This window comes from Aspergillus clavatus, genomic scaffold (genome assembly GCF_000002715.2).
Source record: "Aspergillus clavatus NRRL 1 1099423829798 genomic scaffold, whole genome shotgun sequence".
Classification (NCBI taxonomy): domain Eukaryota; kingdom Fungi; phylum Ascomycota; class Eurotiomycetes; order Eurotiales; family Aspergillaceae; genus Aspergillus; species Aspergillus clavatus.
The window spans coordinates 1905839-1930639 of record NW_001517101.1 but is presented as its reverse complement, the minus strand read 5'-3'; the positions used below and the strand labels follow the sequence as shown (position 1 = coordinate 1930639).

The 24801-nt window shown below is 46.5% G+C and overlaps 10 protein-coding genes across 10 annotated transcripts, besides 5 other annotated features; 7 read left to right on the top strand and 3 right to left on the bottom strand.

Moving 5' to 3' along the window:
- Positions 1 to 104: 104 nt before the first annotated feature.
- Positions 105 to 130: a microsatellite.
- An 853-nt stretch (positions 131 to 983) lies between these two features.
- Positions 984 to 3349, top strand: ACLA_094070 (putative alpha-amylase; the record flags this gene model as incomplete). The annotated part of the gene is made up of 9 exons (XM_001273133.1): positions 984 to 1145; positions 1239 to 1277; positions 1337 to 1452; positions 1505 to 1613; positions 1671 to 1899; positions 1953 to 2115; positions 2166 to 2312; positions 2363 to 2603; positions 2660 to 3349. 9 exons carry the CDS (start codon positions 984 to 986, stop codon positions 3347 to 3349), a joined length of 1896 nt encoding a protein of 631 aa, XP_001273134.1.
- Positions 2952 to 3007: a microsatellite.
- Positions 2957 to 2997: a microsatellite.
- Positions 3350 to 3601: 252 nt separating the features above from the next.
- On the bottom strand, positions 3602 to 5681 carry ACLA_094060 (uncharacterized protein; the record flags this gene model as incomplete). Its single annotated transcript, XM_001273132.1, has 2 exons — positions 3602 to 5541; positions 5591 to 5681. 2 exons carry the CDS (start codon positions 5679 to 5681, stop codon positions 3602 to 3604), a joined length of 2031 nt encoding a protein of 676 aa, XP_001273133.1.
- A 1534-nt stretch (positions 5682 to 7215) lies between these two features.
- Positions 7216 to 7978, top strand: ACLA_094050 (uncharacterized protein; the record flags this gene model as incomplete). Its single annotated transcript, XM_001273131.1, has 2 exons — positions 7216 to 7640; positions 7696 to 7978. The coding sequence occupies 2 exons, from the start codon at positions 7216 to 7218 to the stop codon at positions 7976 to 7978; spliced, it is 708 nt and encodes a 235-aa protein (XP_001273132.1).
- Positions 7979 to 8713: 735 nt separating this feature from the next.
- Positions 8714 to 9246, top strand: ACLA_094040 (uncharacterized protein; the record flags this gene model as incomplete). Its single annotated transcript, XM_001273130.1, has 2 exons — positions 8714 to 8767; positions 8842 to 9246. The coding sequence occupies 2 exons, from the start codon at positions 8714 to 8716 to the stop codon at positions 9244 to 9246; spliced, it is 459 nt and encodes a 152-aa protein (XP_001273131.1).
- A 509-nt stretch (positions 9247 to 9755) lies between these two features.
- Positions 9756 to 10548, bottom strand: ACLA_094030 (uncharacterized protein; the record flags this gene model as incomplete). Its single annotated transcript, XM_001273129.1, has 2 exons — positions 9756 to 10057; positions 10119 to 10548. 2 exons carry the CDS (start codon positions 10546 to 10548, stop codon positions 9756 to 9758), a joined length of 732 nt encoding a protein of 243 aa, XP_001273130.1.
- A 1214-nt stretch (positions 10549 to 11762) lies between these two features.
- ACLA_094020 (uncharacterized protein) lies at positions 11763 to 12488 on the top strand (the record flags this gene model as incomplete). The annotated part of the gene is made up of 2 exons (XM_001273128.1): positions 11763 to 12135; positions 12184 to 12488. The coding sequence occupies 2 exons, from the start codon at positions 11763 to 11765 to the stop codon at positions 12486 to 12488; spliced, it is 678 nt and encodes a 225-aa protein (XP_001273129.1).
- Positions 12489 to 13101: 613 nt separating this feature from the next.
- Positions 13102 to 15234, top strand: ACLA_094010 (beta-N-acetylhexosaminidase; the record flags this gene model as incomplete). Its single annotated transcript, XM_001273127.1, has 1 exon — positions 13102 to 15234. The coding sequence occupies one exon, from the start codon at positions 13102 to 13104 to the stop codon at positions 15232 to 15234; it is 2133 nt and encodes a 710-aa protein (XP_001273128.1).
- A 253-nt stretch (positions 15235 to 15487) lies between these two features.
- On the top strand, positions 15488 to 16653 carry ACLA_094000 (SGNH/GDSL hydrolase family protein; the record flags this gene model as incomplete). Its single annotated transcript, XM_001273126.1, has 3 exons — positions 15488 to 15682; positions 15738 to 16370; positions 16420 to 16653. The coding sequence occupies 3 exons, from the start codon at positions 15488 to 15490 to the stop codon at positions 16651 to 16653; spliced, it is 1062 nt and encodes a 353-aa protein (XP_001273127.1).
- Positions 16654 to 17153: 500 nt separating this feature from the next.
- ACLA_093990 (uncharacterized protein) lies at positions 17154 to 17861 on the top strand (the record flags this gene model as incomplete). Its single annotated transcript, XM_001273125.1, has 2 exons — positions 17154 to 17744; positions 17802 to 17861. 2 exons carry the CDS (start codon positions 17154 to 17156, stop codon positions 17859 to 17861), a joined length of 651 nt encoding a protein of 216 aa, XP_001273126.1.
- A 249-nt stretch (positions 17862 to 18110) lies between these two features.
- On the bottom strand, positions 18111 to 19818 carry ACLA_093980 (SGNH/GDSL hydrolase family protein; the record flags this gene model as incomplete). Its single annotated transcript, XM_001273124.1, has 8 exons — positions 18111 to 18413; positions 18459 to 18695; positions 18742 to 18798; positions 18852 to 18945; positions 18995 to 19052; positions 19202 to 19313; positions 19371 to 19423; positions 19617 to 19818. 8 exons carry the CDS (start codon positions 19816 to 19818, stop codon positions 18111 to 18113), a joined length of 1116 nt encoding a protein of 371 aa, XP_001273125.1.
- A 1835-nt stretch (positions 19819 to 21653) lies between these two features.
- Positions 21654 to 21827: a microsatellite.
- A 1689-nt stretch (positions 21828 to 23516) lies between these two features.
- Positions 23517 to 23576: a microsatellite.
- Positions 23577 to 24801: the final 1225 nt, after the last annotated feature.

The window sequence follows — 24801 nt, the reverse complement described above, 5'->3', positions numbered from 1 at the left end:
AAGCTACACGGGAAACCAGCCATAAATTAAGATTCCCCGCAAATTCGCCGTCCCCTGCGTAGATGAGCCTCTCATTTCGGCCAGGCATTGGTCAGCCAGTCCTTCAGGAGTCAGGAGTCAGGAGTCAGGACTCTGTTCCCGTCGGTGGTTTCGGAGTGCTGGGGCATCTGCCAACTGCCAAGGCGAACGTATCATCAAATCCCCGTTCATCCTGGGTGATTAGGGTTGCGCCTTCAAGCCTCCTACGGCTTTTACTTCCGAGGGTCAATTCCCGTCCGTTTTCTGCACTCCAGGATCGTCTAATTTTGCAGTGCCGTAATCTTCATGTCTCTCAAATGTGGAGAAAGAAAGAGTCCTGACGAAACCCGCTCTCTGTCTGCATTCTGCATCAGTCCATCAGTCCATCCCTGTAGGGATTTCGGAATACCCCCATCTCCTGCCTCGCTGCCAATCACAAACCCTGCCACCCACACGAAGACAGTCATCAGTCCTTCACCTGAGATTACATGCGTCTGCTCTGCACACAACTGCCGAGCTCCTGAGGGACATCTGATGATCTGGGTCGAGTCTATCGAGAACGAGGCTCACAGTGCCCTCGTCTAGTCCCGGACCTGCGAACCTATCGCCGTGATCGCTGCCTAAGACGATACGGTTTGGTCGAAGTCTAACTTCGGTTCCGACATGCCATGGTGGAACACGAGGAAATGATACTGACCTCGAAAAAATGCGGGACTGGGCTGTAGATTGTGAGATTCGGGAAATAATCCAAGACGTTGCTGCTTGGCATTATTCACCTGAAGCCATCCCCAAGACCATTGTAGGGAAAGGAATACGGAACATGACTCTGGCAAAAAAAAAAAAAACAGGTACATAAGACCGGTTGAGCATAGGTTTGCAACAGCTCTTTTTCCCCATATTTTTCTACATAGAGAAGCACCAGACACTGCACAACAAAGCAACGCATCAAGTCGCAGCTCGCCAGAATGAAGTGGTCGACTGTCCCCCTGTCATTGTCCCTGCTCGGGCAGGCCGTCAATGCCCTAACCCCCGCCGAATGGCGTAGTCAGTCCATCTATTTTTTGCTCACGGATCGATTCGGTCGCGACGATAGGTCCACATCCGCACCTTGCGATACTAACCAGCGGGTATGTCTGACCCTCCTTCTGACGTCTCCCGGGCACCTCCGGTCTGGTTGACAAGGTCTTCGAGGGCTGGTTCTAACAAGTGGACTGAACTAGATGTATTGCGGTGGAACCTGGCAAGGTATCATCAATCAGGTAAGAATTAGCGAGTGCTATCTCGGTGTGCCTGCAGGAAAGCTGACCCCCCATTGCAGCTCGACTACATCCAGGGAATGGGCTTTACTGCCATTTGGATCACCCCCGTCACTGAGCAATTCTACGAGAGCACTGGCGATGGTAGTTCCTACCACGGCTACTGGCAGCAGAACATGTACGTTTCGACACTTTCTAATTTGACACGACGATTCACTGACCCTGTCCAGTAATGAGGTCAACCGCAAGCATGGTACGAAGCAGGACCTCAAGAACCTGGCCGACGCTCTGCATGCCCGTGGCATGTACCTGATGGTCGATGTTGTTGCCAACCACATGGTAAGCCCTTCCGTTCTTGTCTTCGACTTTGCTCCCTTTCTAACCAGGACATTCAAGGGCTATCGCGGATCGGGACAAAACGTTGACTTCAACACTTTCCACCCCTTCAACAGGGCTGAGCACTACAACAGCTTCTGCACCATCACGGATTACAACAACCAGAACAGTGTTGAGAAGTGCTGGCTAGGCAGCAACACCGTTTCGCTGCCGGATCTGGCCACCACCCACCCCTGGGTCAGAAGCACCTGGTATGACTGGGTCCGGGACCTGGTCAAGGATTACTCCAGTACGCAACTCCAATGACCCCCCCAAAGATTCGCAATTACTGACAGATCCCAGTCGACGGTCTGCGTATCGACACCGTCAAGCACGTTGAGAAAGACTTCTGGCGTCCTTACAATGACGCTGCTGGCGTCTACTGTGTGGGCGAGATCTTCTCGGGTGATCCAGGTTACACCTGCGACTACCAGAACCACATGGATGGTGTCCTGAACTACCCGATGTAAGTTTGATCTGAGAGCGGCATTCACCTTCCGTGCTGACATGGAATAGCTACTACCCTCTCCTCAATGCGTTCAAGTCCACCAGTGGCAGCATGGGTGACTTGAGAAACATGATTGGCACAGTTTCCAACAAATGCCGGGATCCCACTCTGCTGGGCAACTTCATTGAGAACCACGATAACCCCCGCTTTGCCCAGTACGTCTCTCCCTAGCATCCTGATTTGACTCTTCTTCTGACCTCTGTAGCTACACCAATGATATCTCCCAGGCCAAGAACGTTCTGACCTTCATGTTCCTCACCGACGGTATTCCCATCGTCTACGCCGGTCAGGAGCAGCACTACGATGGTGGCGAGGATCCCCACAACCGTGAGGCCACCTGGTTTTCCGGCTACAACAAGAACGCCGAGCTTTACACCTGGATTGCGAAGACCAACAAGATCCGCAGCCTGGCAGTCTCCAAGGACTCTGGATATGTCACCGCACGCGTAAGTCTTTGCCCTTCCCACCCCCGGTCCCAAGCTCCCTTTCTCACCCTCCTCAGAACAACCCCTTCTACCACGACACCACCACCCTCGCCATGCGCAAGGGTTCCCGCGATGGCGCCCAGGTAATTACCATTGTCAGCAACAAGGGTGCCTCCGGCGACGGCTACACCATGCAGCTGAGCGGACATGGCTACGGATCCGGCGCCACCGTCATGGAGATGTACACCTGCACTCCCCTCACTGTCGGCGGAAACGGCATCATCCCCGTTCCCATGGTCTCCGGCCAGCCTCGCGTCCTCGTTCCCTCTTCCTGGGTCGCCGGCAGCGGTCTCTGCGGCAGCACTGGTCCCAGCACCACCACCACGCCCTCCACCACCACGACGCCCTCCACCACGACTGCCACCGAGCCTGGCACAACATGCACTGCTGCCAGCACCCTCCCAGTCCAATTCCAGGAGCGCGTCACCACCAACTACGGTGACAGCGTCTTCATCGTCGGCTCCATTCCCCAGCTCGGTGGCTGGGACGTGAAGAAGGCTGTTGCCCTGTCCGCCGAGAAGTACACTCCCGGCAACCCCGAGTGGCGCGCCACTATCACTCTGCCCGTCGGAACCAAGTTCGAGTACAAGTTCATCAAGAAGCAGAGCAACGGACAGATTGTGTGGGAGAATGACCCTAACCGCACGTACAATGTGCCCAGCCAGTGCGCGGGAACGGTTGCGACCGCCTCTTCCAGCTGGAAATGAGCAATACGTAGTCATTGTTCGGGGATTAAATAATCCAGGAGATGTGCAGGTGTATATAGGATACCAGGAGTGATGCATTACGATTACTGCTTGTCACGCATAGAGTCTAGAGCTCTAAGGCATAGTGTCGAAGGGGAGGGGGATTTTCTCCTTGGTGGACATATTCGAAACAATCTTTTTTTCAGTCAGTCATACTTTGAATTCAAAATCTTCGTGCTCGCTCCTTGTTCCTCTTAAGAAATTCTAGACCACTCAGTCCATCACTGGTAACTCCGCCATATGCAACTTCGCGCTTCCATACGGCACGAGCTCAATATCGTAGGGTTCACTCAGACATGCTCGGTCACCTTTCGCCGGTGGGTTAGACGCGTATCCATTCACCAAGTCCCAGGCAATCTGGCACACCCTCGCCGTGACGGATGTAGGCGCCCCCAGCGTCCACAGTGGATTGGGTAGCTCACCATTGAGGCCATTATACCGCACAGAGGCAGGGTCAATGGCATATGCCCAGGGAGCGGTCGGCAGGAGCTCGTAGTCGCGCACATTGTCGGGCAAGTTCGGATAGCTCCGATCCGGCTGCGAGTCCATGCTATACGGCACGGGTATGGCGTAAAGAATGTTACCGTACGAGATGGACACGGTGGCATTTGCACGGTGGTGAACGTGAATTCCGGCGGAGAAACTCACAACGACCTCGGTGGTGCCCTCATCGAGACGGATCCTGGCCATTCCTGTGCGTGTATCCGGTGTGGCACCAGATAATGGGGAGTTATTTACCAGGATCTCGGTGGATGTGGACCAGCCGGGAATACGAACGAGGAAGTCAAATGGCCCATCGGCAGCAACCGTGTACACCAGACGCTGGGCAAACGGATACTTTGTTTCGCAGACGATGCTTACATGCACGCCATTCCTCGTCGAGGTATGGGCCTCCATAGGGCCGAGGAGAGCATGCGCGATCCCGTTCTCGCCGTGTCGTGCAAATGCCGCCGAGACGAATTTCGGATATCCCTGCGGATGGTTGACAGTGCAGCAGGGGTAGTTGGGCTCCAGTCCAAACGTCTGGCCCATTTCTTCGACATTCTGGAACGGGGAACGGTCCAGTCGGTGAGAGATGGGCTGGTTCGTCTGCGCCACGTACTGATGGGCCCACCAGTCCGGAAGAGTCATGACCGGCAGGGCATTGAACGCGGCCATCTCGCACTGATCAGCCAGGGAGTTCTCCCCGAGAGCATGGTAGAGGTAACTCAGCGAGAACATTGTCTCGACGACGGTGCAGAGCTCGACACCGCGTGTGGGACTCAGCCCCGAGATTCGCTCGTCGCCAATGATCGATCCTGTCGCGGTGCCATGGTACATCAGAGTCCAGTTGACGGCGCGCAGAGAGCTGGAAGCTAGTTGCTCGTCGCGCGTGAACCGTCTGTACACTGCTCCGCTCTTCAATCCCATGGCGACGTTAACCCCGTGCTCGAACGGGTCATACCGATCTGTTATCTCGATTGGTATCGCGTCGAGGTCGTCTTTGAGATACATGCCATCCGTATACCACTCCGCCCAGTCCAGCGCCTTCTCATGCAGCATGCGCATACACTCCATCAGCCGCCCAGCCCGATCCCTCGGATCACGCTCATACAGCCACTGCAAGCTCAGCACCAGATCCGCCGCTCGCGCGCGTCCCCACCGATCATCCACATCCTCGTCAGTCTGCTGTACAAACCCTCTATACCCATCTGTCAGCATGGTATGCATCAACTCCACAAACCGATGCATCGCATCCAGAATCCTGCCCTCCAGCTCTGTCCCGGCCTCTGCTTCCGCCAACTGGCTCAGACCGAGTAACATGGGCGATCGGCCCCAGAAATTACGCGTCTCTGGGCTTGTCTCTGGGCCTAGCCATCCATCCTCCTGCTGATGCGACAGCACATGCTCCGCGACACCCCAGACCTGGTCCTTGAGTCGCTGGTCGTCGGTCAGGTACGCCAGAGGAACCAGCCCGTTGAACCAGTATGGCAGCCCCTCGTTGAGATCGTTGTAGTCTGTGTGCCCACCGAGCCAGCGACTGTCTGTCACAATGGGATAGAAGTCATGTTCGTGGCCGGGGAGACCGTCTGCCATCAGATGGAGCTGGTCCAGAAGCCATCCCCGCGGTTTGATGGAGCCGAGTGGGAGCGGCTCGAATGTGTGTGGGAGCACTGGCCTGTCAGTGAGTGCTGGAGCGATAGAATCAGTGTCAATGCTTACGGTCATTGTTGGTGTCGCGCGCATCTGGGCTGGCAACGATCACGTTGCTGAGAATGGGAAGGGAGAGTAGGTAGATTGCCTTCCTCGACATGGTAGAGTCATATACTGCATACACACGATCCAAATCCTCAAGGAAAGAGGAGAAGAATTCTCTTGCGTGAGTTTTGGGCGAAGACAAAACAACAAACACAAGAATGTCGGGAATGTGACAACATTTGCAATTCTAAGGAACGCATCATGTTACAGCTGGCATTCCAACTTGGGAACATACAACAACTAGCTGACAAGCTCAAGAACCATAAAACCTTTGGTCTGAGAAATCGATATGGACTTACTTCGTACGGTTTGATGAAACTTATGGCTATTCAGGATCTGCTACGATGTTATATTGGAAAAGTGTATGCTGCGATTCAAGGGATGGGTTTGCTGGGAATAGAGCCGTCTTCCGGGATGGCAATTATATGTATATTCACTTATATTGGCCTGAACAATGTCCCAGTCCACGAGACGCACGCGTTGTAAACCTCTCAAATCCTCAATGTCAGTCAGGCTGTTTATATGACACCATGATATCCCTATGTGAAAAATCGTAAAGACACAAATAGTGCTAGAAATGAATCCGATGTCTCCAAGGCGAGGGCCCAGAGAATAGATACTATGTCATATCCATCTTTCTGTAATACCCATGCCTATGATTAGACGCATCCTATTTGCTTTTACAGTTCCTAGTCCACATAGAGCACTGCTCTTGTGGCCTGTTAATGGTATACCAGGCATCTGGTGCAGGATCCCTCCTAGGGCACTTGCTTCGACGTCGGGTCTTGAGGAGTCAACGCATCATGCCTCACTGTCGCATTGAGGGAACAGGGTGAGGAATAATGGTTGACAGGAATGAAGTCCAAGTGACAGGCCAGCCATGGTACTGCAATGTGCCGGTATGAAGCTCGCTATGCCTGCTCATTGCGGATGGCTTACAGCGGATGGCATCTAGAAAGTGCAATGAGCCATGAATGAATGCTTGACGTCGACTATCCTTGGGCAAGGTGTAACTTTGACATGGACTGACTATTCGACGCTTAAACGGCCATATACAAGCATACTAGAGTCACAAGATAGAGACGTTTTCATTACTTTCATCCTCATAGTGCTGCTCATAGTTTGTAGTAAACTTCATTGATCCAAGCTGGAAATTGGCCCTCTTCTGTAATATCCACAATACTCCGATCCAAGCTCTTAGTCCCAAATATGCCAACCCACAGGTAGCTCAGGAATAGCACTGAGTATTATACTGCGACCCGTGTTCTGCTGTAATTCCTGATCAGGACACGGTTATGGGAATGATTGTCGGCACGTCTAGATCAATTGCGACAACTCTGATCCACAAACTAGAGTGGCATCCTGGTGGCCGGACTAACATAATGACAAGATGTGTCTAGATTCCATGACAGGGTGGCTGCGAGTTCTTCTGTCAGTCAGTAGCCCTAAAAGAGTACAGGGAGAGAGTGTATAGCCCTCAAGTCCCATGAGCGAAGCATATATTAATCGTAACATTCTCTCCACACCAAGAGCAGCCAGATTGCTAAACCCTTCACTACGAAGAAGAGACTTGAGTTGAATATATGAAAATGGTGTCCTATCAATATCTACATTCCTTGCTGCCATTGATCCTGTCCGGTGTGTGTGGTCTCAACTTTGGCTGGAACTGTCAGAACACCCCTCAGGCGTGCCAAAATGCCTGCTACGCCGTTCGCTGCGGAAGCCCATCCATCACCTTTTTGACTCGTGGTGATCCGGAGGACACGGACGATCAACGGAAGAGGGCTGGCTGCAGTGGTAGCCCCTGCAGTATACTCCCATGGGCCGGTGCTGGAACCTCATGCGACGAGTACCCATTCGCCAGTGTTGAGGAAGGCGGTTGGGAGGCCTACCAGCGGTGTATCCCTCTGATTGAAAACCAGCGACAGGGGGGTCAACTGGGGGGTTTCTATCGCCGTAACGATGTGATCGAAGGAACGCAGTTCTATGTGTTCTTGGTCAACTACGAGGGAATGTACGTATTTCCGGTGACGTCTGGGGCTGACCTAGAAAGACTAATGCAGACATAGTCGCTATTGCGACAACGCAATGAACTGCATTAACGACGGTCAGCAGTTCATGACGCATCGGGCACTCACCAAGAGGAATGAGGTTGTGCAGACGACACTTTTGGTCCCTAACCATACTGGAACAGCTGACGTTCCCAGCTTTCGAGAGTTCGTCGACGAGGACGACCTCCATCTGATCCTTCTTTCTGGTGAGACTACCACGGATTTCGTTGGGGAGGAGGTGGACGTGAGTGGTATTGGCTTGGTAGAGATTGTAGCAGAGGAGAATCCAAATGATCAGTAGGGAAGGCCTCGCCCATGGGAATTTGATGGCGTAACCATCTTTGTGTTCTAATTCTGTCTTTGCCTTCTCATCTATGAGAGATGTCTATGCGTATCCCTCCACCATAACATCTAACTTTCAGTTCCTACTAGTCTTGCTAGAGGTATGATAAGTGGATATCGAAGACACCTTGTGAACTAGGTATCATTCCTATGTAATACTGCGTGAAAAAAGGCAGAGTGCCGAATCCGATAACAGCGCTGAGTGAAGTATGTAATGCGAACATGAACCCAAAAACATCCCCAATCCAATGGATAAAGTATCAATCTGCTCTCACTATTGCCCAGCCCCATAATAAGCAAGCCACAGGCTGCTTTCGGATAAAATACCCTCCTGGGCGAGCATTAGAATGAATTAGATTCCCCCTGACTGTGGTTTCCGGAGTGTCGCCGCCAGCCACAATTCTCCTTGACCATTCAAAGAACATGTCAGATGCTACAGCCTTGATCAATATACGCATCATGCATTCTTCCAAAGTTGTCTAGAATGCGACGGATTGAGAGACGACCCCCCCCAAAAGCCCTGCTTATAGCCGTTTCCACCGACCCATCCTTTGCAGTCTGCTGCCTTGTCTCGGTCCATAGCTGCATTGAGCCCTCTTCGTCTCCAGCATAAAGCTCCTGCCTACTCACTTTACTACTTGAGCCCAGCCAGACAGTCTCTCAGAGAGAACTCCAAGTTGCGACGCTCGCCATCATGACCAGTCAGCCCCTTATCCCACTCTTCTGCACTGCCACAGTGACTGCAGCTGTAAGATACAATTCCTCCTTCTTCCTGGTATACATATTTTGACATAACGCTAGCAAATCAATGCGGTTCTACAGACTGCCTACTCTCAGGACGTGGCTCAAGATGAACTCGACGCTCGCAGCCTGTACTTCATGGTGGACAGGAGCATCCCACCACGGGGCACCACTCCGACTCTCACGGTGCAGGATCCGGGTTCACTTCCATTTCTGAACTGGGTCCCAGAGCAAATCGGCCAGTTCCTTGCGGGTAGCGTCCCGTCGACCTCTCCCTTGTCTGCCACGGACTTTGTGATGATCGATGCTACCACCACGCAGACCCAAATGGCTCTCTACGTGCGCATCAAGAAATCTGGAGCTTTAGGCTCTGTCCGGCTCGCACTGCAGGATATGAATGATATCCCATTGGCGGTGCTTAATGGTACTCTAGGGTTTGACGAAGTTCAGTCTGGGTATTCAGGCGCGTCCGGTGATGGAAGATAGTGTCGTTTGTGTCATATAGTTTGAACATTCAACACGCCCTGCAATGAAATATGCTCGTATAACGAAATCTCCCTTGATGTTTAGTTTTCCCCAGATCGATATGGATTGCATCGTCATGATGGCGAGCCACAACAGACTTTGGAGAATTTGCCCTACGATTCTTTTATGGCAAGTCTCGACTGGGTGTCGAGACTTCCTCTAAGAGGTTGAAGGAGCATTCAGCTGAAAGACCCTTTCCCATACCATACACCATATCTTAATTGGAGTTTGAATTTTGACCAAAATTTTATCACACAACTGCTCCTGCACTGAATCGAAGGAGAGATCATCATCTAACTTTATTTTTTTTTCTGTCGTAGATCTGGCTACTTGTATGGTGTTACAATATGAAACAGTCAATGAATTACATGGTAATGATTTTCTTCAACAGTGAAAGGATATGTTGAATATCCTTCAGCTAAAATTCTCTGGTACATTGTGAGAGGGTATCAGCAGTCCACGCTCATCGACTACTTCCTCTCCACGCCTTTTTTGGCAGCATCGCTGCTAGGACCACCGGGAGTATATTCGTTGTTGGGGCCCTGGGTGAAGACAACCGAGTTTTCGGTGCTTTGAGTGAAATCTACAGTGAGAACGGGTCCGATCTCTGTGATGTTGACGACGGTTCCGGCATCGAAGTCACCTGTACCAATGTAGTATTTGACGACAGGCTGGAAGTAGAAGTTGTAGTTGGGGTTAGCAGGCACCGTGGCTACGGGAGTGATGCCCTGAGTGACAGGGTCTCTGGCCCCCATGCCAATAAAGATATTGGCTAGCCCCAGAATTAGCTAAAGCTCGACACTGGTATAGCTTATCAATGAAAAGAAACTTACTCTCGGTAGGATACTCGAATGTTCCATCACAGGAGATACCGTAGGCATTGGGCTCCTGATTCTGAGTCTGGGTGACATCCACCCACTTTGGATATAGTCCCTCGGTCGTGGAGAGGACACACATGGTGCCGGGCTGCTCTGGGGGAGTCTCGCCACTCGAAAGAGTCACCTGGTTGGCAGCACCTGTAGTCACCTTGACATGGTCACCAAGGGGGGTAGGGGCCGTTCCCAGGACGGCGAAGAACTCGTTGGTCATCTCGAAGGTGGCCTGGGAGTAGTCACCACTCTCGATAATGCCAGAGGACTGGTAGACGTTGGCAAAGACATCTGGCTGGCCAGAGGGAACGGGAACGGTTTGGAACAAAAGGTAATTACGTGGCTGGCCACTGTAATTGTAGACCTCGATAGTGTAGTTCTGGGTGGTGGACATTGTGGATCGTTATCGCAGCGATCTATTTTTGCTAATTTAATTTATCATGTAAAGGGTGCTGGCTCTGGAAACATGTGGCTGTAGGCTGATGTCTACTCTGAATTTATAGCACTCTTGCCAGGCTCAAGAGTCCTTGACAGCATGGGTCTGACCCATGCTTTGACCTGCATAGACAAGCAGGGATACTGATCTGGACTCAGTCAAAAACGTCTCCAGCGCCACTGATGCGTACATTATCACTTAGTTCAAGTGATATGTGCTTTCAGAAATGAGTGATCACAGGATACTAACGTCCATTACTTGGTCATCAAACTCTTTGAAACTTCCTAAGCGGACGCAATGACGAACTAGGTTACAGTCTAGTCATCTAGGAAGTGCAATTAATTTGGGTCTGTCTTCATGAAACATGGCTGTTGTACAAGCTCATCTAGTCCAAGGGCTCCATGGTAATCCAGTTAGAGATGGAAGTAAATCTCTCATCAGTCTCATTTTAGACCTTGGGCAATTTTTGGTTGCACATGTTCTATGGCTTGGTATCATGATGAATACCATCTACCGTCGCATAACTACAGACTTTATGGCTCATGACTATGAATGACTATATGTCATCAGACGTAGCAGATAGTTCTCAAGAAAGGTTTGGAGCTATCAATGGCCATCAGCCGGTCAGGAAAGTTGACTTTCAACCAGATCAATATCCCAAGATGAAGACTTGTGGTACCCTGTCTCAACTGAGGCTGCATTCGGCAAAGGAATAGCTTCATCGCATATGATCCATGTATCCTTTGACGTGTGATTGCTTCATGACCTCACAGCCACAGGTCTAGGCAAGGTAAATGAGACCCTTTCGTCTTTGGCTCGGTCCAGCCAGTCACATACTATGAGCTGTTTCGATGCCTGAGCAAGAAGGCTGCAACCCTACTTGCTGTCATTGATCAGCACGTAGATAGAGAGAGGCAATTCGTCTGTCTGTAAGTCTACCGTTCCAGGCCTAGGGATGTCTGGCCAAATCTAAACCCAGTCTGAGTATTATTGCATCACACGTATGTCTTGATCAAACCGATCATGACGATATCTCGGGATCAGAAAATAGGTATACCCAGGACAGCCCGTTGTGGAACTGGATATATCACACGCTGATTCTTGGAGGATATCTTCTTCGCAGCGTACAGACTGACCCCCTTGAGCTACTGCCTAGCACACTGATACTCATTATGTCGACTCTGACGATCCAAGTCCTCAACAACAGCGGCAACAGCAAGATTTACTATCTGTTTTATCAGCCATTTTCAGCTCAGTTCACACCAATGGCATGTGTGACCCAGAAGTCAACGACCATCACGAACAACAAAGCCGCAACATTCATGGTCGAAATGCCCTCTGCTGTCGTCTGCGGAACTAGTCCCAATATTCCACTGGCCCCCGGTGTCAATGTAAACATCGAAGAGTCAACAATTATTACACCTCCGCAGAGCGTTTCTATCGGAGTTCAGGGCAACGACCCATACTTTCCTTCTATTGACGCAGAGGCCACTGGAGGTAACTGGGCGAAAATATCGACGACGAGATATGACTCAAACCCGGACGGTCAGTTTTGGATTCCCCCATTACGAATTGAGGTTGACTGATTGCTAGCACATCTGTTTTGTGGTCTGGGTGTTGTCCAGGCTTCTGGACGAGTTACTCCCAGCTGTGTATGGGAGATTGAACCGATTTCGAGCTATCCGGTTCCCGATCCTCCCCAGCCACTGGTATTCTACATTTCCAGCGATCCGAATCTAGATATTGGAACAATCACCACGGCAAAGGATGCAGTACCCGCTGTTGCTGTTGACTTTACTGGTACCGGAGGTACATTCTGTCTGGTCACGCAGTTGTCGAATGGTTCTTTTCAGGTGAATCCTCCTTCGGATGATACGAAGCTGGGTCGTCGGGAGTGATGTGTGCTTCGTTCTTTGGTGTAGGTATATATAATTTAAACTCATGTATATGCATCAGATAATTGATAATGGAAGTCAGTGGTATAGCAGACCTATGTGATTAGCATGCGAGTATTGCAACCTCCACCCAGCGCCATGAACCATGGAAATGTGCACGTGGCCGGGGTAAAGCGTAACATGTATTAATTCTGCCAATTCTGGGGCCCCGCATTCTGTCTGATATGGGAAGGTATTCATGGTGGATGTCACTTTCCCTGTACTATAAGTGTTGTTACTGTCTGCTACCTGGACTGTAGGATTGACTGATGTGTCTTTCCATTCCAGCACTGGCCTGCGTGGGGGTTCACCGCGAGAATATGCGTTGTCCGGATCCATGCAAGGGCCAAATACAACTATGACATGGGCTATATGATTGTAAAAACTACTATTTGACGCCCTATCATATGTCCGAATTCCTACTGCTTGGCACATCGATCAAGGAGGAGAGGGTGACAATGGCACACTTTTGAAGCAACACCAGACAGCCGAGTGTAACCTTGGCAATGGTAACAATGCAACATGTATTTCTTATTTATTCAGCAGGATAACAACACTTTTGAGAAATCATCAAATTATGTATTCATTTGTTGTTCTATCACTTGGCGTAGTGGCTGCTGCACTGCAGTTGCTGCCCCCAGTATATCAGGCTAATTCAGGGCCGCCATCTCCTGGGTTCAATATACACGCTGCCAGGAAAACAGTCTATATCAATTCAAATTTTACTTCACACAAAGATGAGAGTGGATTGACCCTGATACCCCCATCGGCTCTGGAATTCGCGAAAACATTTCTACAGGATCTGGCGGAGGTGACGGGTTCGCGGTGGCAGATACAGCAAGTCGATCATTTCCCACAAGCGGGGGGGATCTTCCTAGACAAACTCGACGACTGCAGCAGTATCACATATGAGGATGGCACCCTGACCGAAGAAGGCTATGAGCTGGATATTCAACCCCATCACGTCTCGATCCGGGGATCGGGAGCTCGAGGGATGTGGTGGGGGACTCGGACTCTCCTGCAGCAGTTGATTGTTTCCAACCATGAACGACTGCCTTTGCCTGTCGGTCGGATGGTAGATGTCCCGTCGGTTGCAACACGGGGCTACATGCTTGATGCAGGTAGGAAGTGGTACTCGCCTGCATACCTGAAGGAGCTCTGCACATATGCCTCGTTCTTCAAGATGTCGGAGTTTCAATATCACACCAGCGACAACTATCCTCTAAACCGCGGGCATAACGAAACGTGGAATGAAGTCTATGCGCAATTCGCGTTGCGTCCTGAGAATTCGGAACTCCACGACATCATCCAACGGGCAAATGAGACGCTTTCGCAAGACGAGTTCGAGGACCTGGAGCACCACTGTGCTCAGCGCGGCGTGACAATTATCCCCGAGATTGAGGCACCAGGCCATTGCCTATTTCTCACAAAGTGGAAGCCGGAGCTGGCGCTGGCGAAGAAGGATCTCCTAAACCTCACTCATCCAGATTCAATACCGCTGGTTAAGTCCATCTGGAAGGAGTTTCTACCGTGGTTTCACACGAAACAGGTGCATATCGGGGCGGATGAGTACGATTCGACATTGGCAGACGTTTACATTCATTTCGCCAATGAGATGGCGGGTTTTATTAAAGAGGAGTCAGGAAAAAGAGTTCGCATCTGGGGCACGAACGAACCCTCGGAGACTCTGTCTATCTCAAAGGATATCATCATCCAGCACTGGCAATATGGGGAGTCGGATCCCGTTCTTCTCGCAAGAGATGGATACACGCTCATCAATTCGGAAGATCGCTGGGCATACATGTCATTGAAAAATGACCATATGCCAATCTTCCCGGCTCCATATCCAGCTCTGTTCAACAACACCCGAGTGCTGAATTTCGCCGATGTCAAGGGCTGGCAATGGCAACCATCGTTGTTTAATCCGTTCAACGTGACTGAGCAACTGGACAGCCGTGTCGTCCAGGGGGCTATCCTCGCAGCATGGAACGACAATGGGCCAGACGCGACGACCCAGCTGGAGTCTTTCTACGCCATGCGTGATGGTATCCCGCTCGTCGCGTCACGAGCATGGACAGGCAGCCGCGGCCCAAAATTGGATGAGTCAACCCTCGCTCTCTCTTCGAACCTCCTGACATTTGGTGCAGTTGGTCAGAACCTCGATCGAAAACTCCCCAAGTCTCACCATTCCCATCCTCGACATTCGCTAGCCAGCTGGACCTCAAACACACACGATGGAAAGAAGGTGCATCTCGGATACGGCAGCAAAGGCATGAACTACACGCTAGAGCTTGATGCCCGAGGACCCTTTGTCCTGTCTTCAGCAGACTGCAGTCTCAGTCTTACCCCAGATGGCAGTTTAATCTTCAGCTCAGATGGATGGCAGTATCCGCTTCGTTCAGTGTACGCACACGACGGCTTTGACGCAGGACATCCGGGGCGAATCTGGACAAACCAAACCTCTTCAACACATGAACCGGTGAATGTCCCGCTACAGAGTCACATCACCATTTGCACAGATGTTATTGGCGGTAGCCGAGTCTGGGTAAACAGACGATTCGTCGGACGATTCGAGGTCTTTGTGTTTGGCGGGAAGAATCGGCTGTTCTCGTGGAGTCAGATGGCTTTTGTGGCGCCGTTGGAATGGAAGCAAGGGAAATTGCAACGACTCAAAATTGGGGAATACGACGGGCACCATGAGATTAAGTAAGGCTTCTGCATGAGGGAGATGAAGACAGACAAATCATGATGCGTCTCTGATATTTATCCACTGCATTAATCCAGCCAGGTCACTTCCCTTCCTCCGCAGTTTCCCCGTATGTACTCCGTACATTGTGAAGTAATCGAGAAACAATAATATGCTGGCGATCCCAAATTCGGACAAACGGATTCTAAACCCTTATAAATAGTAGACTATCCCTGCAGATCTGCGCATTTTTTTACCGCTGTTCACTCAACTCACAATGCGTCAAGTTCAATTGCTGATGGGCCTTGCCCTCGCGCTCGATGTGGTATCTGCCCATCCATCGAAGTCCTGGGGCTTGAAAAAGTTTAAGAGTCTTGTATCCTTTGGCGATAGCTATACTGATCAAGCACGGATCAATTATTTTGGAGGCCACGGAGGAGCAGCTCCGCCAGTTGGTTGGGAACAGCCCGACGTACGTACCCTCTTCCCGCAGGATCGACGAGCCAACAGGTCTGAAAGATGAATAGAACAATAATACCGCGTCTGGTGGCTATGTCTGGGGCCATTATGTCTCCCAGTACGCCAATGTAAACCTCTACAACTACGCGGTCAGCGGCGCTGTCTGCTCCAACGAGATTACCCCGCGCACATTCTCCTCCATCAACGCTTTGTTCCCGTCTGTGCTCGAGTACGAAATCCCTGCCTTTATCGCGGATAGTAAGCACAAGGTCTCCGGCAAGAAAGATTTCCTTGATATCCCCCCCAAGGAGACCGTCTATTCAATCTGGATCGGCACCAACGATCTCGGCAATAATGCCTTCATCACCGACTCGCAGGTTCAGGGCAAGACAATCCCGGATTACATCAATTGCGTGTACTCTGCGCTGGACCGGTTGTACGTCAATGGGGCTCAGTACTTCGTGCTCATGAACCTAGCGCCGCTGCAGTTGACGCCCATGTACGCAACCCCTGAGCACGATGGCGTAGGGGCCAACCCATACTGGCCGAATAAGCCCGAAAACCGCACCCTCGTCAGCTATAGGATGTGGGAGCAAGTGTCGACGGTCAATGATGTGTTCAAATATCAGACGCCGTATGAATTGCTGATCGCCAAGCGGTATCCCGGAGCAAAATTTGCCGTGATGGATATGTACACTCTGGTATGTTGTTGCAATCTACACCTCCAAGATGCACGCTAACATGACACAGTTGTCTGATATCTATGATAACCCAACGGTGTATTTCAAGGGCAGTGCTCCTCCCAACGTAACAGGGTACAATAGCCACTGTCCTGTCAGTGGTGGGGATTGCACTCGTCTTCCCAACCCAGAGTTGTTCATGTGGTTTGATGAGTTGCATCCCTCTGAAAGGACCGACCAGATCATTGCAGAGGAGTTTGTCAAGGTGGTCGAGGGGAAGAGCAAGTATGCTACATACTGGTGATGCCATCCAAGCACCTGTATCTCATAGTTGGAACAACTTCTCTGTTCTAAAATATGTATTATACTTGACCCATGTGCCCGTTAGGATAGCCTTATGAGGCGCTACACATTGCCGTTACCCCATGCAAGCAATTCTACAAGTACCTGAAACAAGCCATTCAATCAGGTAGCTGACAGCAACCGGAACCCCTCGGGTCATCAGTTGACATGCATGACTCCCAAGCCACCTCCTTAATGTCATCTCTCAGGCGGGAGATCCCTTCTTAGCCTCTCACTATCATTGGGTTCCCCGCAACAATACCCGAATCCACCAATCAACCGCTCTACAGAACCAACAGTTCCAATCATTGCAAGATGCCAGCAAAGCACAAGGCACCTCGCGAGTCTGCCTTTCCCTTCATCACCCATCTAGATAACGCCAGGCTGCCATGGCTCGCGAGAACCCAACACAATGGTCACGCTCTGTGGTGCCGCAGTCGTCAACCCCTAGGACAGTCCACCATGTCCTCCGCCCCGGAACGCCTTGAACCGCCCCCGTACCCCATAGCCATTCGGGCTGAGAACATCGCCCGCCACGAGACCGAGTTTACCGTCACCAATCGCCCGGAACCATGGCACAGTCTCGACTACTCCGTCGAGCACGAGGGTGTCACCCTGTTCACGGTCCAAGGCCAGCCCTGGAAACCGAACCAGACACGCATGTTCTTCGACCGCTCGGGACTTCCGCTCTTCGAACTGCGGTGCCAATGGTACGATTCCTCCACGCTTTCTCTGCGACTTCCCGGTGGGGCGGAGTGTATCCTCGAGGCGAAGCTGCGGGTTGCGATGAATGCGCCGCGGGCGGTGGTGACATTTCGGAATGCTGTGGCTCAGCGGGGAGGATCGGATGGAAGGAATCCGGGGGAGGTTGTGTTGGAGGTGTACGGACAAGATCTATACAACGTGCTCCAGGTGGTGTTTGTGCATAATCGGAGCGTGGCATACATCCGCCGTGTGACGGACCGCAGTGTCCTTGGGCAGGGACAACGGCCGCCGTTTCGATACCGGCCGAAGTGGACAGTGCGTGTGGCGGAGGGTGTTGATATATTACTTGTGAGTATTCACCTTGGGATCATACTTGGGTTCCACCTCTCTTATTGATGAGTTCAGATAGCAGTTGTGGTGGTTATTGTCGGTCAACGAGTTGGAACTGAGCTCAATGAGAGTTGACCGCAACCAGAGGTATCATTTTGGACAACCTATCAATATGAGTCTCTAGTATTGCTGTCATGAGCGAGGACCAAGTATCAAGACGTGGTGAAGAACGTCACGACGCAGATGCAAACTTAGATAGCTTCTTACAGAAATGGGATATTATCAACATTGAAGGTGGAGAGGGAAGCTCAAAGGGCTCCGAATGGTAAAATGAGCCGAATCCATGGCTCGAAATTACACCAGTTATCTCACCTCGCATCAACACTAATAGCCCTGCTGATCATTCCAGTACAACGTCCCGGGGTGCACCTCTGGTCCAGTAGCTGCAAATTCCCAGCCAAACTTCAACTTGACCCATTGCATCAAGTGGGCGGCAACCTTGAGATGTCCGACATCTGTCGGATGCCACAGCGGCGCGATATCATTGTGTTGCAGGATACCCGTAGTGTCGAAGTAGTGGATGAAGCCTTGCTTCTTGTAATGCTCGTACACGCGCTTGATTTCGTCGACGAACAACGGGCCCTGGACATAAGTGTCCCCGGATGCCCCGAAACCACCCCACAGAGACTGCGACTGTCAGTTTATGGCCAAAGCGGAGACGGACATACGTACCATCAGAACAACATCTGCCTTGGGCCAGATTTCGTGAATATTGCCGACGAGTTTCACGTAGTCGTTATAGTAGTCCGTGCTGGAGACGTTGTTGGCTGGGTTGTTGTCGTTAGTGCCGATGTTGATGACTACCAGATCTGCCGGACGCTGAGCTGCAAAGTTCCATTTTGGCGGGTGTTCCCCGTAGATCTCGTGTGCGCGCCCCGAGGTATCGGAAGTGCGGTACCATTGGTAGGACTGGACAATTTAGTAGTTGTTTCTGAAGCAAGATGTGGATGCTTACCTGACCGCGAGGGTTGCCCCAGCAGTTCTGATCGTGCAGGCAGATACCAGGGTAGGCCTAGCAGGTGAGCAGAGTCCGCTGGAAGTGTGATATGATATGCGACCACTTACAGTAATTGAGTACTCGACATTGCCAAGGCCAGCTGCGAAGTCATATGCCCAGGATGAGAGTCCCTCGTATGTCGCGAAGTCGCCGGAGCTCAACCTAGAGACCACTTAGCTCCAGGTCTCTTGGCAGAATAGTTAGAGCTTACGAATCTCCAATAATCTCGATCATTTTCGAGTGCTCAGGCACCTTTGAGATACGTGCATCTGTCGCAACAGACACACCCACCAGCTGAATCGTGCATGTATGTCAGTAGTGGTCGCCTGAAGGAGCCGTTGAACTTATCCATAAGCCCAGTTGGTCACTGTAGAGATTAGCGATGTATACCTGGGCAGTTGGATACAGAAATACGAACCTCTGAGTTCAAACGTCTTTGCATCAGACGAGCTGGTTAAATTCAAGCCAGTCGTCGCAGATCCGACAAATTGATATGTGGCATTGGCAGTGACGTTGGAGAATTGCCAGTCCTGTTTCTACAACAGATGAGGCACTGCTCCCCAAATAATGGCTGAAATGTCACATACCTGTATGCCACGAGAACGCCTTGGCTCGTGTATTGACCGAAGCTCAATGCAAGCTGATCGGTCAGTTACCGACTCCTCTGGATGCAGAGGCGAAGCTTACTTTTTCTCCAGTGAAAGCAAGCTTAAATCCAGGTGCACTATTGGCAGCCATCAGAGTCTGCTTGTATATACCCAAATCGCGCCACTTACGACCACCCTGGGATCCCACTGTTAACTCTTGTTCCTTCTAATTCTTGCTCAACTCACAAGAAATGTGCTTGCTATCCCATCGTCCTTTGTAGGAAATCTCCTTTGCATTGGGCTTATACGTCTTCCATGCATTCTTGTCTAAGGAGATAATGTCCGCTTGGCCAGGATACGGGTTTAGTCGAGGCTGACCATTCTCCAAGATTGTCGCTGATGCGCAGAGAACCAGCGAAAGCAGGACAAGCAACGAGAGATATCTCATCTTGTCTTCAAGTTGACCGTAATCTGAAGAAGCCGTTCCTTTGAAATGGCATGCACGTTGTCCTAAATACTTTTCCACCAGCCGTCCCGCGCCAATAAGCCAACGCGGGGAAGCTTGAATGAGGCGGATGCAACCCACAATACCCATTGGTGACTGAATTATGTCTTTTACTCCTTGGTTTCCTGCAGAATGAATGTGGGGTTAGAGTACTCCATATGAGTCTTGAGGAATTTAGCCGAAGTCATGGTTATAGGACGGAGCTTGTTCCGTGTTGAATCCAGCGCAATGCCGTTTCCACCGTCCATATCGATGGTCGAATGTGGTTTCCAGCATGTTTTATACAGTAATTGTCCATACAACAACATACTACCATTTATTACCTGGTGGGATTCTCAGAAATGTATATTCCATTGAGCCAAGGCCAAGTAAGTAAGCGAAGGCTTTCTGGATGGACTCTTAGGCTTCTTTCTAATCACAATATAAAAACAGGAATACAGCTCCAGATATTTGAGCTCACAATGGGCAATGTGTAGAGAGAGAGAGGAGATGCTAATTGTATACTTTAATAATGCTAGAAGCTGACAGGCTCCCTCATTACCAAGCACAGTGTCGATCCATTTTGTACAAGATGATTGGGGAAGCTCATGAATGCCTAGATATACATATATATATATATGTGTGACGAGTCGGTGCTTTCCCGCAATCAACCGAACTGAACAGCTATTAACAAAGCCTATGTCTTTCTGTTTGTTATTGATCCCTCAGCAGACATGCTTGACTTGAATGCATGCCGCTCCCACCATTGGTAAAGCTGATAGTAACTAGCATTCCACCATAGGCACTGGATCCTGTGGAGTCTATTCCACGCCCCAACCCAAGCAAGACCAAATCTCCTCCTTTCACTAGAACTTGAGTGTCTTATATAAACCATTCCTCCTTATTATCAAGCACATACGACCACAGGGTGTGGAGAACAGGGCTTCCCGTCCGCTCAGCCGTACTTAAGCCACACGCCGGCCGGTTAGTAGTTGGGTGGGTGACCACCAGCGAATCCCGGCTGTTGTATGTTTTTCATCTTTTGTTTTTTGTTGGTGCTGATTGTTTTAATGTGCTCCAAACACATTTTTTTAGGATCATTATATATAATTACATGCTGCCCTGTTATTCATGCTTTAAGGTCTGTTCTACTGCTGCAGTTAGCTTCACTACCTACTATTTTAGGCACTGTGTATAGCCTCCTATACTCTATTAAATCTACCTCTACCTTAGCCTCTGCCTTAGCCTCTCTACCTATCTTACTATTATTATCTATCTTTAACCTCTTCTTTAACCTTATCTTTACCTTTATATGACTACTCTTTCTACTAATCTTAGTCTACTATATAATACTCTTCTTTTTAGATTTAGTTTACTATCTACCCCTTCTGCCCCTTCTACTCTATGGTTTTTATAGTATATTACTCTTTTCTATATATAGGATTATATAGTATAGGACTATATACTAATTATCTATTATTCTACTTTGCTATTTATTCTATTAATCTTTTTAATCTTTCTTAATCATATAGAAATCTTCTCTTTACATTTAGTAGAATCTCTATATCTAATACTCCTATATCTATTTTATAGTTTTTATAGTATATTATTTTTTTCTATATTATAATAGGAAACATCCAGAGGCTTTAGGATGCTTTAGGAATGCTTCTTATTGAATAATGCTTAGATATTATAGTATTAATTTAATAACTTTTAGACTATAAGATAGTCTTAATTACTGATTAATAGAGAGGTAAGGATTAGTCTCTATATTAATCTATATCTTTTCTATACCTAACTATATTCTATTCTTTATCCTTACATATATATAGGATTATATATTAATTATTATTATGTTACCTATCTTATCTATTTTAATATCTACTTTTACTATATACTATATCTTTTTATATTACTTTAATAATATATTCTATTACTTTATATTTAGTATGCCAACTATTCTTATTATATTAGCTACTCTCTTTCTATAGTATATTTTAATCTAATTAAATCTAGCCTTTATCTTTTATTATGCCTAATACTTATGACTTACTATAGCTACTATACTATACTAATATATAGTCTTATTTTTTTTATTAATATATATATTATTAGAACTATCTTAGTAGGATATATAATAGAGAGCTATAAATCTGTAATAGGTCTAAATATTATATTTCTTATGCTACTTAGATATCTACTTTTATTAATTATAATAACTATTTTAATTATTACTCTAGTACCTACTTAGCTAATTTATTAACTACCTCTACTAGTATATCTAGCTTATAGACCTATAATACTTATTAGGTTATTCTACCTATATAGTAGTAGGCCTATACTAACTATAACTATTATTAATATTATCTTTATAAGTCCAATACCTATATATAGTAGTAGACTAATCTAACCTATTATATCTATTATATATCCCTTCTTAAGGATTAATACTACTATAACTACTATATAGACTACTATAGCTACTATTATTATATATATTAGGCTCTTCCTATAGTATTCTCCTCTTTTACTAGTAAATATTATCTTTTAGAATTAGGATGTATAAACTAAGTCTATCTCTTTTATTATACTCTTTATTGGCTCTATAAGATTAATAGGAGCTAGGGCTTAATATATAATTAGTACTATTAGAATAGTATAGTAAAGATAGAACCTATCCTAGAGTTATTAAATACTAATATCTACTAGTACTTTAATACTAATGTAATATTGTGATATCAGTGAACACATGTCAGTGGCGATAAGTGGTAGATATCTGGGTTGACCTTAGTAACCTAAGGTTAATAGTGAAATCTCTGTAATACCTATAACTATCTATTATATAAAGTAACTAGATAGTATAAATATAAATAAGAGTACTATCTCTAATAATAAAAGAGAGTAAGGCCTAGCCTACCTCTCTCTTTATTCTTAATAAAATTATATAACTATAGTAATCTTATCTAGTAGTATATCTAAATTTATAAAATTATAATTAATCTATAAAAACTCTATAAGACCTAAAGTTTACCTCTAGTAAACTTATATTACTCTTCTCTAAAATAATAACTACTAAACTATAATTAAAGTAATAATTTAGTAAGTCTAGTAAAGAATTTTATTATAGATAAATTCTTTATTAAGTATATACCTAAAAGAGATACTAATACAGTGAATACCACTCTACAACAGAAAACAATTTTGGGGTTGATATGGTGATACTGAATCTGTAAGGCCTCCTAATGGTATTAGGAAGATATCTATCTTACCTATGCAAGGATATCTCAGTCAGCCCTTACTAAGCAGGGGGTTGGGTAAATTCTCTCTTATAGAGAAAGAATCTAAACCTAGTATTAATCTACTTAATTATCTAAATTCTTAAAACCTAAGCTATATAGTATCTATTCTTTTATACTAGTCATATTCTATACATAAGATCTAGTCATCTCATAATTTTAATACTTAACCTATTGTGATATCAGTGAACAAATATCATGAGTAGATTAATGATTATTAAGGTTAACTCTGGGTTACTAAGGTTGATCTAAGAAATCTCTATAATATCTATAATATATCTTTTAGATAGATAGCTAATAGCTAGATATAAATAGAAGATCTTACCCTAAGTAAGTAAAGAGGTATTAGCCTAGCCTATCTCTTTTTATCTTTAGTAATACTATCTTATCCTTAGTAATACTATCTTATCCTTAGTAATTCTATCTAGTAGTATATCTAAAATTATAAATAATAAGAAATTAAATATTCTTACTTTATTAGATCTAGATTTATCTTAGTAAATACCTACTGCTCTTTCTTATAAGTAACTACTAAATTTAAGCTAAAAGATAGTAGGGTAGTTATACTTAGTAAAGAGTTTTTATTATAGGAGAACTTTTTATTAAGCCTTATTAGAAGAGATAGAAATAAAATAAGATATAGTAACTTTAGGCTAGAGAAGTATTACTTAGTTACTAAAATAAGTCTTAATAAAAAATAATCTCTATAAGATAATATTCTTAAATCTCTTTACTAGAACTACTAGTAATAATTAGCTACCTATAATAAATAATCCTATTAACAATCTACTAGAGGATATAAAATAAGCCTTTACTAGGTTATTTAAGATAGTAGCCTAAGAAGTATTACTTACTAATATTAATATATTTTTTTAGAGTATTTACTAAGAGTAATATAGTAAATAAGTACTACTCCTAGAATTATAAGAGATAAATTATTATTATAGATTATTATCTATCTTTAAGGTCTTAAATCTTACTCCTATCTTAGAGTATAAAGATATATATATAAAAGATACTATTTAAGAATAGTAAAAGAGAGTTAAAAAATATTTTAGAGATATCTTATTAGTAATAGGGAGAGTTCCTTCTAATCTAGAATATCTTATTATTATAAAGTAAAAACTTATAGGATATACTTATAAGAGATAGGAAGTAAATAAAATCTAATTATAAATTAATCTTATATTAGTAATTACTAATATAGAAATCTTTTATATATAGCTACTAAAGAACTTTAAGAAATATAATATAAATAATAAAAGATAAAAGGAATATAAAAGCCTTATCTAAGGTCTATAATCTATATAGCTATATATTACTATCTTAGATAAAGCTATAGTATATATCTCTCCTCTAGTATATAAAGCCTCTCTTATTTAAAAATTTATTATTAGGAGTTAACTAAAGCTTGAGAAAAGATAGATAAAGGACTAAATATAATTATAAATATATAATAAAATAGTTAAATACTTCTTTCTCTATAAGAATAGCTTAACTACTACTTAATAACTTAGAGGTAACCTATAATTAAAACTATAATTTAATTAATATAGTAAAGATCTAATAAATCTAAATATAATTACTAGCTCTCCCTAGCTAAGGAGAAACTTCTTATAACTAAATAAGGGTTTACTAAAGTAGAAACTAT